Raw genomic sequence first — 16,067 nt, 5'->3', positions numbered from 1 at the left:
CAGGCGTGATCCACGCGGCTGTCTCCATTTTTACCTGCATGGCCAAGCAGAGTGTGTTGAGCATGATGAGGACAAACATCATGTACTCGAAGGGCGAGGAGTTCACCACGTACCAGAACTTGTACTGGTAGGGGTTTTTGGGGATGTATCTCCGCAAGGGACGTGCTTTCAAGGCGTATTCAACACACTGACGCTGCAATGGCAGAAAAGAGCAACGGGGATCCTGAGCACGTCTATGGAAGAAGGACACAGTTCTCGTCTGCCCTGAAAAGCTGGCGCACCCCTACTGGGAGGGAGCGAGAACAAGGGGGAACCGCCAGCGCAACCCGCACAGGTACCACTCAGCATCACTGACAAAGGGCCCCCAGCTCCATCACCTCATCTGGTCCTCACAGCAGCCTTTGAGGGTAAGCAGAGCACCCAGTTTGCTTCCATTTCGCTTATTAAAAGACTGAGGTCCGGCGATGCATTAAGCAGAGATGCAAAGCCTTGACCCGTGTCTTATCCCTGCCCTTCTTTGATGCTGGTGGAGCACATCTGTAGTTCTCCTGCCCAGGGAAGGAAGCCAAGTAACGAGAGGCAAGGAAATCCTCAAGAACCAGAGGGGCTGGGCTGACTCCCTGAGATTGGAGGTCCCATGGCTGCTCCGGGATGGACCCATACAAGACGCCTACCAGCAGCCAGAACGAGCATGGTAACCCTAAGTGTCTAATGGTGAGTGAGCTGTGTGTCTGTCTGAGAGCTTTAGAGGCTCAGGAGCTTGTCGTGTTCATCTTAGAACCCCCAGGACATGGTCCGTGATGATGGCCAGAGCACTGCCCCGCCCACTGATGCTGGGGCCGAGACCGGTCCACCCTTTGCAGCAAGCCCAGAAGGAGCCTCCAGCCCCGAAAGCCTTTTCAGCATCATACCCTACTTGCTCCTAGGCCCAGACCAACCACAGGCTCTCTCTGTCCAGGACCTGGCCCTGCTGTGACCTCACATGCTGACTCTTGGGACCCCTGACTGGAGCCTATCCTGGACCTCGTGGTGACCTAGTTTCAGCTCTGTTTCCGCCTGGGTCTTGCCCTGACACTCTTCTTCCTTGGCGGGGGTCAGGAGGGGTGAAGAGCTGGACCAGGCCTCCCTCAGACCGTCACTGATAACATCTGCAGGGACGCCCTGACAACTCACAGCAATGTCTTCCTATAAACCAAGCTGTGCTCGTGCTTCCCCCAGTGGAGACGCTGCAGCCTGAGACAGACGGCCTCACCGTGCACGGCGACTTCCCGCCAGGAAGCCCAGGCCGGCAGTGATTCTTGCTCTCTATGTTATCGGCCAACAGAGATGGCTTCTGATAGAGGGCCTGGGGGAAACTCCCAGAACAGAGTCTCCATCTCACAGGCTATTTTTACAGCTGAGAAAGACCTTTAAAAGTGACTCCTTAATGCCCTCAATTTAGGGAGACAGCCCAGACAGGAGGTGGAGGCGCACCCACAGTCACAGAGCAGGTGCAGGCAGAACAGGACCAGACAGGTCTCCTGGCCCCCTCGCATCATCACACGATCAGAGCCAAAGGCCCCTGCGCCTAACAGGCTGGTTAAAACAAGGTGCTAGATCAAGAGAGTGATGCCAGTGTAACCTTAGTCCCAAGTTTAAAGTTAGCGACTTTCCCGGTGGTGTGATAGGGTACTTCCTCCTAAGTCAATGGTTCTCAACCAGGGCACATTTGACAATGTCTGGAGATATTTCTGGAGCGGGAATGAGGGTGGGGGGCAGAAGGTGCTACTGGAATCTAGTGGGGAGAGGCCAGGGAGGCTTCTCAACCATGCACCGCAAGCATAACAAAGAATTATCCAGCCTCAAATGTCAATAGTCCCGAGGTTGAGGAGATAAAAGGCTTGGGAGGGACTGTGCGAGTGCCACTGGGTGCTTCCTGGCCCCAGGCCACACCACCCTACGTGACTCTGAGCTGTCACTAGTGGGTCATGACCACAGAAGGTGGCCTAGGTATCCTGACTTCTCACTCACACGTCTGGGGGTAAATTTCAAAATTACAGCCTACTCTGCATCTGGGAAACTAACTCTCCACACTGATGACTCACAGTGGCTGAGGGTGTGCTCTGAGCAGGGCCCAAGCCCCAGGGAGAGAGAGCAGGTGGGCACCCTTCTCTGTACATGCGGGAAGCTGTCAAAAGAGAAATCGGTCCTCTTTGGCTCAAGGGACAGAAGCCCGAACAGTGTGTGACTCTAACCTGATTTTTGTCCAGCTCACAGTTCTTATACTCTTTCTCCCCCTGCTCCTGAAATGTGACGATGACGAAGCCCACAAAGATGTTCATCATGAAGAATGCTACGATGATGATGTAGATGATGAAGAAGATGGAGATCTCCACGCGGTAGTTGTAGATGGGGCCGACGTTCTCTCCGTTCGAGTCGATGGCTTTGTACAGCAACCTGGAGAGCAGAGGATCCAGTGAGCACCAGCGCCGCTCAGCCAGCAGCCCAGCCCCGCTGGCTTCTGACCACCTCTGTGGGCACTGACGGTCGGACCCCTCGCTGGGAGCCCACCCCAAGGCCCCGGGACACATGGAGGTCCCTCAGGAAGCCTCTTGAGCGATAGGCCAATCAGCCCGGCACCTGGCGGAGGGAACACCTGGGATATATTTGTTGACTGATTGCTCTGAAGACTGGAAAAGATTTTACAAACATCCAATAATGCTCCTTTCTAGTCACAGACAGAAGACAGGACGGACGTCACATGGAAGACACTGGCGGAACTGAAAGCAGTAAACGCAAGACAACGAGCGAGCAGCCAGGGCATTTCCAAAGAACTACGAGAGGTTCCCCAAACTGAAACAAGCACTAAAATTAAATGTCCCAGGCAGAACTCTGAGCAGAAAGAGGGGCAATTACTGCAACAGCCTCCAATTCAACGTATGCTCGTTCTGATGCAGATTCAGCCCTTCCAGGCACCCACCCGAGGCGTGCACTGTGCTAGGTGCTTTCACATCCATCTGGAAAGGTGGACATACGGTCGTCCCTGTCTTACGGAAGCTCAGAGAGGGATCTAAGTGCCAAGGTCACAGTCCTGGGGACAGAGCAGGAGTTGAGCCCACCTCCCCTGAGCCCCAAGCCCCAAGTCTGTTCATTTCCCTGCCATCCCTGGTGGCAGCTGCCACCCAGGTTTACTAAAGTGCAGTGTTTAAACCCTGAGACCACAGCTAGCGCCTCTGTGGAGTGCAGGCTCTCACGCTATGCTCCTCGTCTCACAGGACCAATCCACCAATGAACAAGCCCCGCCCAACTGTCCTTCTACTTCGCAGACACCCCACACACCCAGAGAGTCCTGCCAGCCTGTCCACCCTCCTCTGGGCATGAGAACTTGACATTCGGAACTCTATCAACATATATATGTTCTGGCGGCAGGAGCTGGGGGGCCATCAGAGAGCAGAGCACAACAGAGGTACAAGAGCGCTCCTTTCGTATTCTACCATCTTCCTCCTTTCCACTTTTCTTACCTCACCCATCAAAATCCTAGCCATTCCTCAGGACCCTATGCTGCATGTCTCTGACACACCAGGACCCTCCTGCTTGGCTTGGTTGGCGACACTGACTAAACGTGGGCTTTGAGAGGGGAAACCACATCTAGACAGCTCTGTTTCTTCCACAGGGTGTAGTACAGCATGTTGCATGGAGCTGGTATCAAGAGCACACGTTATGAATGAGCCAGCGAGCGCGGCAGTGAAAGACGTGGCACAATGGCACGTACTGGTACATTACTAGGAGTGAATGAACAAATGAGTGCACGGTCTGGGACACTCTCATGGGCCTCTTTAGGAACAGTGTAGTGGCAGCTTTACTGATGAGGTGACACAGGAGCTGGCCTGAAAAATGCCTCTGGGGACTCCCCATCCACATCCAGCAATGCCCCCCAGGAGCCCGCTGAGAGATACCCCCCTTCCAAGACCCCAGCTTCCCAAATCCGAGAGTCCTGGCTGCCCACAGGGGTTAATCCTTTGCCTAATCAGACAGAGGAGCCCTGTGGGCCAGGAAGTGAGCGATAAGTGGTACAAAGTTAAAAAGTCATAGAAAAGGCCTACAAAACTGGAGAAAAGCAGCAGGACCCACTCTCCAGGAGACACGGCTCAGCCCAGAGTGCCCGCGAAGCAGCAGGAGCATCCCTGGGAGACACACGATCTCGGTACTCACGCGGGCCAGCCCTCGAACGTGGAGACCGTGAACAGAGCCATCATAGCTGAGAGGACGTTGTCAAAGTTGAAGTCGCTGTTTTGCCAGATCCTCTCACGGACCACAGGGTTATCGACATCCCCATCCTTGTAAAGGATGAAGAGCCCCCTAGAGAGGAAAGGAAGTGGGCGGTCACCCTGGCAGGATGTGGAATCTGTCACACTGCCCGATCCCTCCCCCGGCCAGGCCACCGTTCTGAGCATGGCACAGCCTGCGTTTCTCCATATCATGCTCTCCATTTAGCCTACTCAACGGTTCGAATAACCGGGCAGCAATGACTCAATGAGTATCCTCCAGAGTGACCAGGCAGACACCCAGCCTGATCACAAATGAAAACTACCGAACAAGAACCATCCCTCATACAATGGCCTCAAAGTGTGCAATGAAGAACCGAAAGTTTTGGCCATGCAGAATTCCACAAGCTCTGGGAAACAAGCCCAGGCATCCTCTAATCTACATTTTAGTTTTAATCAAATTCCTTCTCTACATTTTAGTTTTAATCAAATTCCTTCTCTCATACTAACAATATTCCCAGTTTTCTTTCCAAAACAATTCTATAATCGCTGGTACACAGTATTTCTCCTAGAATGCCTCTATTTCACAGATGAGAAGGCCAACTTAGCAACGGAAGGGAAAGCGTCTTCACACGGCTGCTGTGCTGTCAACTCCGTGGGCGCCCCCCACCCCAGAGCATGAACGGGGCCCCTGAGGTGCACTGCCACAGTCACATGGCCTTTGGTGCTCTCTGACTGCACCTTCTGCTGAAAAGAAACCCTCAGTGAACACAGTGCAAGCAGGCCAGCCTTGCCTGGTGACATCTCAAAAGGACAGGGACGTCTATGCTTCTAAGGTCTCAGAACTTCAGGCGATGGCCTCCGTGTCTACCTTCATAGTCTTTTGGATGCATTGGGATAAGAGGAATGAGTATATGCCACCTGCTCTCTCCTCTGCCCATTACTGTGAACGAACATATGGCCAAGATGTGGATGATGGGAGCAAGGAGAAAGAAGCGTCCTGGGACCTGTCAGAAGAGGGTCGCCAGATCCTGAACTCCAGGAAGTTAAGCTTCAAGTTCTGGTTTGAGGAAATAATTGGATACGTGGCTGTAGGGGGAGCTTTTGGGGAGCATTTCATAATTGTTATTTTAGGTTTTAGTGCCCACTCTCTCCCCCAGTTTACTGATTCTATACCAAACATCAGAAGTCATCTGTCCATGCCTTAAGGGTGATGAAAAGCTTTGGAACTAGACAGAAGTGGTGCTCCCTCCACAATGTGATTGTATGAAATGTCACTGAACTGTACAGTTTGAAATGGTTGATTTTACGTTATGTGAATTTCACCTCAAAACAAAACCCTTCCACGTCTCCAGCCATGGGCTGAGCTCTCAGGCCTCTTGTCCTCCACAACAAAAACTTCTGAAAGGCTAGCATGAGCGGATTCTTGAAGCTTTTTATCTGTTCTTCCAAACTCCCCACTCCCACGTTCAGGACACTCACCTGCATTCTTCGGGGTTACTTTTGGCTTCATCTGTGCATCGATAAAACTTTCCCTGGATACAAAACAGACAGACAGTCAAATGTGGGCCCCGCCTGAAGAAGACGGGCTGGGCTCCATGCTTAAAGGCCCTTCCCTGTACCTTGAAGAGCTGCACCCCGATGCAAGCAAACATGAACTGGAGGAGGGTGGTGACGATCATGATGTTGCCAATTGTCCGGATGGCCACAAAGACACACTGGACCACGTGCTAGGGAGAGGGGGTGGGGAGGGGACAGGGGAGTGTTAGTTCCCTGTGTTATTTCAGCCACGAGGTGAACTAATACCAGCCAAGATTTTCTATGATTATATGCAATTTTATATTATTTTCCTACCTGACAGTCCCTTATGCTTCGTTTTTCAGGTGGTTATCTATGGAGTTACCCCCAGTGCATTATGGCCCCCTGGGAGGAACGCCCTGTAAGGAGGTTCCTCCTTGGCTTCCTCCAAAGCAGTGAGCTCAGTCAGAAGAAATGCCATGGGGTACAGCACTGCCTGGCACAAGGGTCCTGTACCCCATAAGACGACTTAGGAAAATGTAAACCCTCTGGCCTTTTGTACAAACTGCACAAGAATAGATTTAAAGACTAAAAGAAACCCAGAGGAACACTATTAATAATGAAAAAAGTAATGAAGTGTGAGCAGTAATCAAATAAAGAGAAACATCTTAAATGAACAAAAAATTTAAAAAATAATAACTTTTTTTCATGGAAAGCCCTTTTATTTTAAATATAGCAGTGTGTACATGTCAATCCCAAACTCCCAATCTATCCCTCCCCCTACCCTTCCCCCCCTGGTAACCATAAGATCATTCTCTAAGTCTGTGAGGAAAATAATAACTTGAAAAACACTGCCAGCACTTAGCAGAGGCAGCTTCATTGGTTAGAAATGTCCTTTTCAAAGGCAAAGCTCACTGGAAAATCCATCAGGCCTCAACCCAGTCCCGGCCCAGAAAAATCAGTGATGACAGCTAACCCCAACTGAAGCCAGCCCAGCCTGGAGAGGAATCCAAACCTTAAGTCCTTTTGCTCTGTTGATTGCCCTGAGCGGTCTCAGAACCCTTAAGACTCTCAGGATCTTCACAACAGAGATGGCACTGGATCTAAGGGAAAGAGCAGAGGAAATCAAGCAAGCAGAATGTATTACAGTGGGTAAAATGCTGTGAGATGATTTCACTTTAGTACAACTATGGTGGGGCCACGTGGAGCAGAGCTAATCTCTCCGCATGAACCACACACGAGGGTGGGTCTCCTCCTTCCGGCCCACGCTCCATGGCACCTCCTAAGCCAGGCCCCCCGCACTCTCAGAGACCCTGACAGGCACACAACTAATGTAGCAGAGACACAATTTAGGAGTTTGCTTTATTCTTTCCACCTGATGTAAATGCTAGGCAGTACTTGGCTGAGTTGCGTTGGTTTGGTTGGTTTTCCAAGTTTGGAGGCCTGCTGCAGTGCCCTGGTGCTGGGCTTCTCTGGCCTTCAAGGAGTCCGCCGTTGGGTGGGAGAGATGGGCAACCGCAAGCCAGCATGTAGGTGTGACAACAGAGAGAAGGCAGCCAGGGGAAAAGACCTTGGGGAGTCTGGGAAGGCCCCATAGAGGTGATATCAGGTGAGTCCCAAGTGGGTATGGGGTTAGCATATGGGGGGGCGGCAGCTGGACGGTGCAGGCACAGCTGCGAGCTTACAGGCGTTGCAAAGATACTCGTGAGAATGCCTTTCCGAGTTGTGACTACATGGCTCCCTCTCACTGGGTACTGATGGGAGGTGAGGAAGAGGATTTTAACACAGGGCAGTTTCAGGCAGGGGTCCTCCCCCTTCTGAAGGGGATAGAGCCTCTCATTTCCCTTTAGTTCAGAGGCCATGTGCACACATGTGCTCTCATATGAGGGGCACTGATGGTCAGCACCTGAGCAGAGGTGCTTCAAAGTCAGCAGGAAAGCAAGACCACCCCTGGACGCTCCCACTGGAGCCTCTGTCCCAAACCCCCAGGTACGGCAGGCAGGCAGTGTACAGCTGGGGCTGTTCCCCACCAGAAATCCCTCAATGCCATGGAAAGGTCCTGGGGCTCTGACTTGCAGCTTTGGCCCCTTCTAGCTAAAAATTTTAGATGCCGGGCTTCCCTGGTGGCGCAGTGGTTGAGAGTCCGCCTGCCGATGCAGGTGACACGGGTTCGTGCCCCGGTCCGGGAGGATCCCACATGCCGTGGAGCGGCTGGGCCTGTGAGCCATGGCCGCTGAGCCTGTGCATCGGGAGCCTGTGCTCCGCAACGGGAGAGGCCACAACAGTGAGAGGCCCGCGTACCGCAAAAACACAACCAAAACCAAAAACAAACAAATAAAATTTTAGATGCCAAAAGAAAAGGGTCATAGCAGCTGATTTATCCTGGAGAGTAAGGGCAGCCTTCAATATCCAAGCTGGAAAGGCCTGAGAGGCCACCTCGTCCAACCTCTCCTGTATAGATGGGGAACTGAGATCCTGGGAGAGGAGCCCCCACCGGCCCCGGGCCCTGGGCCAGCCCCTGGAGAACCCAGAGTAGAGTCCAGCTGCCCTCCCTCCTAGTCTAGACTTCTTTCACCCTCTTTTGAAAAAAAGATCACAGAGAATAATGAGCACAACCCAGCAGAGGGCATAAAAAGAGAAACAGAAACACAAGAAAGGATGAGTTGTCCCAATGCTTTCTGGCATGGGCACAAATTAAGCTTCCCCAGATAACCGAATGCCATAATTAAAACGATGCCTAGGCTTTATGAATTATGTTAAGATTCCTCACACAGACCTTCCTGCCCAACAGTCCTGTACACACACGTTCACACACACCCCAGAATACTTACTGGATCCCAAATGACACCAGAGACACCCCAACGACCAGCATATCCAGTAAGTTGAAGTAGTTCCTGCAGAAAGCCCCTTTGTGGAGGAAAGCTCCGAAAGTCGTCATCTATAAGCAGAATCATGAGTGATTTAGAGTTTTGTTTTTCTTTTCTCTCTGCAAAGGAAAAGAAACCTGGGCTCTTTACAAAAGCTTGAGCAAAGTATGACTTTACGAACAAGTGTGCATTAGGAAGCCAGAAATGTAAACCAACAGGGCAGAGCAACTGAATGCTTTGTTCAAAAATGGAAAAGGGGCAGCTGATTTCCTATACATTTTAAAAGAAGAGAGCAATTATTTCACTGGACATTATCACAGTGAAAACAAATTTCAATTAGGAATATATCGTTGGCACGTCCAAAGGCTCTGTCTCAGCAGAGAGTCCACTTGACCAGGTTTGTCAGGATGTAATCACTGCCCAGACAACCTGGCTTCCCCACAAAACGCCAGTTCCGGCCCTTCGGAGACCCCAGCAGAGCCCACATTGCTCCAACCCAGACTTCCCAAGTGGGGCTAGAAGTGCCCGAGCCCCGGGCTCACATGCTCCGTTGATATAGAAACGTGCATGGTTTTCCCAGGCCCCGTATTGCTCCTAAGGGCCCTTACTGATACACCCATTTAAAAGGCTCCTCCAAGCCCAGCTACTCTAGCATGTGCCAGGTGTGGCTCAGAAGCCGTCACCTGCTAAGTCACGGCCCCGAGTACCCGGAGCCCACACCGCAGGTTCCCCACTGAACTTCCTGAATAAGGAGCTTAGTGAGGAAGTGCTCCAGAATAAAAACTGCAAAATACATGGAGTTACTGCTTCTTTAGAAAAACGGATGGGAGAAGTTTCAGATAAGTACAGGAGAGGAGAGGCAGAGCTGGGAGCTAATTCTACTGGCCCATGTTGAACTGCCAATAATTAACCCTCTTTAACCTACAAAAAAAAGGCCACTTCAGATGGTTTAACCCAGTATCCAAACAGCCTTCCAAATCCTCCCCAGGCCACCAGGAACCACTCTTTCCATGTCAGCTGCTTCTCAGAGATTCTGCATTTTCTGAATCCTTGTTTTAGCTCATTTTCCACTCTATGAGATACTTTCAAAATGAGAATTGATTTGGAAGATTTAAGTCACTGAGGCAAATATATTAAAATTGAAAAGCAATAATTGTGGGGTTTTTTCTTTTAAATAAACCTGTATCTCTTTGCCCTGAAGCCCAAGAGGAACTAAATGCACTGAACAACTTAAAAATGTGGAAAGTAAAAACCTCAATTAACCAGGCTAACAGGCTAAAGATAACATTTTCCCGTTCAGTTTGAGGAGAAGGCAAATTGCCAAAAAAAAGACAGCTCAGGATGAAGCAGAGGCCAGGTGAGCGTACTTGCACCCCACGCCCTGGGCCTCCTGCTCCAATGCCCGTCACCGTGGAGACGGAGGTAGAATCTGCTCACTGACCGAGGCAGCATCTCACTTAGGACAACCGTCAACCAAATTTACTGGCCTAAAGGCAGGAAAAAATGAACTCAAATGTCTAGAAGATTTTTAGCAAGGGTTTAAACAGAGGTTGGTTGGTTGGTTTTGTGCTAGTATTTTCATTAACCAAAAAAAAAAAAAGGAGAGAGAGAAAATAAATACCCTATTGCCTGGAATGTTAACTGAGGTTTCATTTTACAGAAGATTTTGTAAAGAGCCCAAGTTCCACGGTACATTTAAAATACGTATTTTTTTCTTTTTTTTGTCCTGAGATGCACACACAAAATCCCCAACATGGTTTAAAGAAACTGTGGTTCCAAGACCTCATTTCCCAGCTTTTCTCTCCACTAGGAGATGACTGCCCTGACAGTTGTCCCAGGCCACGTTGTCCCAGCACTGCGAGGACGCATGCCCCTCAGCAAGTCTGGGGTTCTGGGCTCTCCGCTGTGGGTCTCCAGACCTCTGAGTACATAGGAACGAGCTCTCCCCAGGGTGGCTTCCCAACCAGGACACAAACCACATGCAGCAATGGCGACTGGCAACTCATGCATGGGCAGTACATTCCGGGCCCCCCGTCCAGAGGGTGCGCTTTCCGTTTGTGTAAATGTAAGCCCATCCATTAAAACAGATATATCTTAACACAAAGAGACCCACATTATCTTGCAAATCCTGTTGCAAGAAAATAGTGTGTTACTCTTTTAGGGCACTGAAAACATAATGCAGTCAAAGAAATGAGAAGAGAGACATTCCCTTCGCAGGAGAAATGCTTTTCCTCCGACTTTGATGTCAAGAAGGGTGGAAGAAAGTTCACACATAGTGTTGTATCTGTTATCAGTTGACACATTTCAGAGGACATTAAAAAAGGAGCAAAATATAATTCCCAATCACTATTAGGAAGCCAAAGTAGCTCCTACATGCATTCAAAGGTTAAAAAGAAACAGCAAAAACAAGTTGAATGGTTACAGGAAAAAAATCCTTTGGTTAAAAAAAAAAAGAAAAGCGGAGCTTGATCACAGAGGACAAAAACTGAAAACAGCCAAAAGCACGCCACGCGTCTTGGCCGTGTGTCACACACAGGAGCAGGCCCCTGAAACACACTCCTGTGGCACCTGTTACCTTCAAAACGATCTCAAATGCAAAAGTACCAGTGAAGACATAATCTGCATAACCTAGCATCTGGAAGGTAAACAAAGAATTGCCACCGTTATTGCTACCGCTGCTTCAGAGTATGCGAGGATCAATGAAAAAGCCATTACCTTCAACAGGATTTCAACAGTAAAGATGGCTGTGAAAGCATAGTCAAAGTAACCCAGTATCTGCAAGGCACAACACGTGGAGATGAGAAAAAGGCATCTGGACAAACCCCAACAGCTACACGCCCACAAGCGGTCAGAGACCCGTGCTCCCGGGATATGCCTGCCACCCTGGAGGAAAGTGCAGACATGCTCAAAGGGCCCCACCTTGGTCCAACCAAGAACTTTGGGGATACTTACCTCCTGTAAGCACTCCGGGTGACCGTCGCCCGCCCCCCGGCCCAGCCTCGTGTTCTGGGCAGACAGAGGCTCACTTATGAAAGCACTATGCTGATAAGTAACTTGTGGCGCCAGATAAATTAGTCTCACACACATTCTAGATTTTTAACTGCCTTTTTGGTAGAATGAAATATGCTGTCATTCAGCTGAACTTTGGATTGGAGGGAAAATGTAAACAAAGGTATTAGTGGCACCAAATGGGGCCACGTGTCCCCTCCAATTCCAGCCCATTCAATCAGGGAGCAAACATCCTTCCCCCACCGATGTGCCGGGCTGGAGAAACCTGCAAGGAAGAGTTTCGCTTATCATCTTCCTCCTGCCAGCTGCTCTGCATCTAACACTGCTCGCTCTCTCTCAAGGCAGGTGTTTTCCTTGCTGGGCCCATTCAAAGAACGGACTGACTTGGCCTCTGAATGATGGTCCAGGCCACTTTATCAGCATTCCTGAGAATACCGTCTCCTTTCCAAGCAGTGGAGTCCTGCTAACCCCTTCTGGGGTCCCTGCTTCTCCTCAGAGCCATGGGGGCTGAAGGGCGGGCAGGTGGGCAGCAGTGGAGCTGTCTAAGGCTGCCCACAGAGAATCCTCGGCCACAAACACAGCAGCCGAGACTCTGCCACTGGAAGAGGCCGTCTGGGCTGCTTATCTGCATGACAACTGGGCCCTGTGGTTTGGGGGAACTGAAGAGAGTGGCCCTGGAAGATAACCCGTGAAGCCCACCCAGGCCAACTCCGTTCATTTCACAGAGGTGGATGCTGAAAACGGGCCGCTGCTCAGGCCACTCGGCCAGTCTCTGCGTCGCTGAGCGGGAAGCCAGGCCTCCGATGTGTCAGTCCAGAGCCGCGGGCCCTGCTGTGTCCGTGTGGGACCCACCCCAGGGGAGTCCTTACTACTGCTACACTAAGGCAGGGCCTCGTTTCAAAGGCAGCCCTCCTCGCTGGAGTCCTCTCCAGACAGTATTATTCATTTCCCAAAGTGTTTCCACTTGGGGATTTATAAATTTTACTGGAACCCTTCTGTGTATCTGTGTTTCCGGCCAGGCGACGAAAGGTCTTTCCCAGTACACTACCAAGGCTGCCCACAGGGAACCCCGCCCCTCCTCCTTAGCCCCTCCGAGGTCGCAGCAGGGCTGTGCCTGCTGAAAGCACGTGGGTAGCCAAGAATGACACAGCTGCCGACAAGCCAACAACTCAGCCTGGTACCCAGGGTCAAAGCTCTTGGATGCAGGTTGTTCTTTCCTCACTCTGCCTCCTTTCTCTTTTTCACTAATGCATCAGCTAAGGTTTTTTAAAAAAAATAAAATAAAAAAGCACTGCATGATATTAGTTATATGACGTATCTAAAGTAGTGAAACTCGCAGAGAGAAAGCAGAATGGCGGTTGTCAGGGGCTGTGGGCGGTGGACATGGGTAAAGTTCCTGTCATACAAGGTGAGTGAGTTTCAGAGATCTGCCATCCAACATGGTGCCCAGGGTTAAGGATACTGTCTTGTATCCTTAAAATTTTGTCAAGGAAAATCTCATGTTAAGTGTTCTGACTACAGTCAAATAAAAACACCGTGGTATTTTAAAAGCAAGACACACATACATATGTACATCTATTAAAAACGAACAATAACATTCTTGGGAAAAGTTGCAGGGAAATGAACCCACGGGGAAGTAATTACAATAAAAACTTAGAACATGAGGCCCGCATATAAATTAACTCTTTGTCAATCTGTGTTCTAGGACTAGCTTCTGACCTAGTCCATCACATAATGGTATTTTTTTCCCAAACAGCTTTCCCCCCTTGTGTCTCATCTTTAGGATGGAACCAGTGACACTGAGGGCCTTGTTGCATCTGAGTGTTTAGACAGCCTCGAGAATCTTAACAAAAGCCCTAACCTCTGAGTACAGATTGCGACAGGCTCAGGGCCTTCATCTTTACATCACCCACACATGCTTTGAGGGGAAGATCCTTTAATCTTTGTATCAGGGTGCTCGAGTTTCAGCAATCTGATAGATTGGGTTTGCCAGGCTTCAAACCAAGAGCACTGGAAATGAAAAGACAGCACAGGGCTTGGTTGTCACAACTGAAATCGTGGGACACTGATCTGGTGATTCGTCTAAATCCACAAATCTCTAGTACAGAAAGAGGTACCAGCCGGGCAAGGCAGCGACCCCTGATGGCCTCGCACACTTGCGGGCCTCCTTCCCCGGGCAGCTTTCTGGGCGATCATCTGAAACTATGCTACGGTATTGAGGCCGGGCAGTCAACAGGCTACCGTCCTCTGAAGCTGTCTTGCCTCTGGACTGTTCTCAGTGCTGACAGCTGACCTGCTGAGACTGAATTTCTCAGGCAGGAAGTGCTTTAGGTACCAGTCTCTGCCCAACATCGATGCTGGGGAAGGGAGCCAGCCCTAAATTACGAAACTGATTACAAATACAAGAATAAACCCTCTGCTTGTTTTCTTCGTAAAGGCACCTCCTGCCCCAAACTAACCAAAACTTAGTTCTTCTCCACTGAGCCCTTCAGGTCCACATGTGTCATCTCCCTAACTTGTATTTCTTGTCAGTAACAGAACCAAGTAGCTTTGCGCATTTAAGTCTTCCTGCCAACCCTACATAAGAGCTCCCGGGCATGTGACACACCTGGTTTCAATTTTACTTTCTCTCCTGCTGGATGCTGCCACCAGGCGGGAATCTCAAAATAGGTGTGCATGTGAATTGGACCAGGGAGGGGGAAAGAGGGACCAAAATGTTGGCAGCGAGGAACGGAGAGGTAGAGAAGCCGAGCCCCTGAAAATACTCAGTTATTGCAGAATATTTGAAACGAGGTATAAAATATATGATTCAATAAAGGTTTGTGCCCATAAAACAAAACCTCTCTGGCACTGACAAACCTGAAACAAAATGCCTGCAGGTGAACAAGAGGCCCACTTGAGCTTTTGCCCTCATGGCCCCTGCAGGTCCTGCACGGACGCGGCCTCTGCCCAAGAGCTCAGCACCAACCCGGGGAGCCCCGCCCTGCCGTCCTCGCTGGGGGCTTACAGTGTTCCGGAAGGAGTGGCTGCGGATGGGGTCCTCGGCGGCGAGGGCAGCGCTGCTCAGCATGATGAAGACGAGGATAAGGTTGGTGAAGATGTGGTGGTTGATGAGCTTGTGGCAGCCCACGCGGATCCTGCGGGGAAAGCCGCCGCATGGACGCAGCCCCAGAAGGGCCCGGGCCCTCAGCACACTAGGGCCACTCCGCGTTGACGAACCAGGTGGAGGACAGCTGTCCCTGTGCCGCCCAAGCCCCGACCCAGCAAACGGACCCACCAGACCATCAGCGCCTGGAAACCCCAGGATGGCAGACCCCAAGTGTTCTGTATGGACACACTGCAGACACCATTCACTGAGTCCTTAAAAGTGTGGACACTGTCCTTCTAAAGGTGAAGAGACTGAGGCTTCAGCCTGTGAAAGAACGTTCTTAAGGCGACCCAGCTATGGGAATTCCCCGGCGGCCCAGTGGTTAGGACTCTACGCTCTCACTGCCGAGGGCCCAGGTGTGATCCCTGGTCAGGGAACTAAAATCCCACAAGCCGAGCAGTGTGGCCAAAAAAAAAAAAAGGTGACCCAGATAGTAGGGACCAGGGGAAGATTTCCAATCCAGGTCTGAGGGTGACATATCCCCACCATAACATGAAGCCCAGCTGCTCCCTTTCCCTGCCTTGGAACAGAGACCAAGGTCAGAGCTCATGCCAAGAGCTCAAAAAGAATGGAAGCAATCCCAGCAGTTGGGCTGTATCAAAACATGACCACGGTAAGTGAGGCTTGGTGCAGTCTCCTGTTACGCGGAGATTCTGTCGTAAGTGCTATTTTTGCAGGGAGGAGGGGGAGTCGACCCACAACAAGTACTTCTGAGCAAGTCAAGTGAAAGTTACACCATCATGCAAGAATCTCAGAAGGATGCTACCGCGTGTGCTCAGCACCCCCAGCCCCGGCTCTCACAATGGCTCCCCAGGCCATCAGAGCCTTTCCTGACGCCCCTGATGTCCCATGGGCTAGTTAGTTAGTGCCTGACTTCCCTTAGCCTCAATGTTTGACTTTAGAATTTAAAGATTATTTTTGTCTATAGAACACATGTAGGTTTTCCTTTGAAACGTTTTTTTTCACTTTAAAAACTGGAGTCCACTTTATATGAAGGTGACCCCTTGGTTCAAATCTTCCCTTTTGGGGCTGCTTAATGCTGGGATGTGGTCCCTGGAGGGCCTGCAAGCCATCAGCAGCTAGGGAAGGCCTTCCAGTGCTGTGAGGGCAGGAGTGCTCAAAGCTTTGGGGGAAAATCGATCCATTCCTCCAATATAGGCAGACGTAATGAGCTGTAGATGTCAGTGACTCAGCTGAATAACTTTTTAAAAGAGATACCCAAACTGTCAACGGTGATGAGTGATGAAGACTACCATCCAGTCTTCAAGTCTGTAAGACTGC

General features: G+C 50.5%; 1 protein-coding gene across 1 annotated transcript in view; it reads right to left on the bottom strand.

The window, feature by feature from the left end:
• CACNA1D (calcium voltage-gated channel subunit alpha1 D) overlaps positions 1 to 16,067 on the bottom strand; it is a 126,198-nt gene that overhangs the window by 77,805 nt on the left and 32,326 nt on the right. The window contains exons 13-21 of the mRNA XM_089919883.1: positions 14,646 to 14,775; positions 11,345 to 11,404; positions 8,594 to 8,700; positions 6,778 to 6,865; positions 5,867 to 5,974; positions 5,727 to 5,779; positions 4,192 to 4,338; positions 2,235 to 2,436; positions 35 to 193 (exon numbers count right to left, since the gene is read on the bottom strand). Of these exons, the coding sequence (XP_089776009.1) occupies positions 35 to 193; positions 2,235 to 2,436; positions 4,192 to 4,338; positions 5,727 to 5,779; positions 5,867 to 5,974; positions 6,778 to 6,865; positions 8,594 to 8,700; positions 11,345 to 11,404; positions 14,646 to 14,775 (1,054 nt within the window). The remainder of the gene's footprint in view (positions 1 to 34; positions 194 to 2,234; positions 2,437 to 4,191; positions 4,339 to 5,726; positions 5,780 to 5,866; positions 5,975 to 6,777; positions 6,866 to 8,593; positions 8,701 to 11,344; positions 11,405 to 14,645; positions 14,776 to 16,067) is intronic.

Source organism: Delphinapterus leucas, chromosome 10 (assembly GCF_059928025.1).
Source record: "Delphinapterus leucas isolate spDelLeu-1000000601 "Yukka" chromosome 10, BTC_Dleu_Yukka2, whole genome shotgun sequence".
NCBI lineage: Eukaryota > Metazoa > Chordata > Mammalia > Artiodactyla > Monodontidae > Delphinapterus > Delphinapterus leucas.
This window is presented reverse-complemented; position numbering and strand designations above follow the sequence as displayed.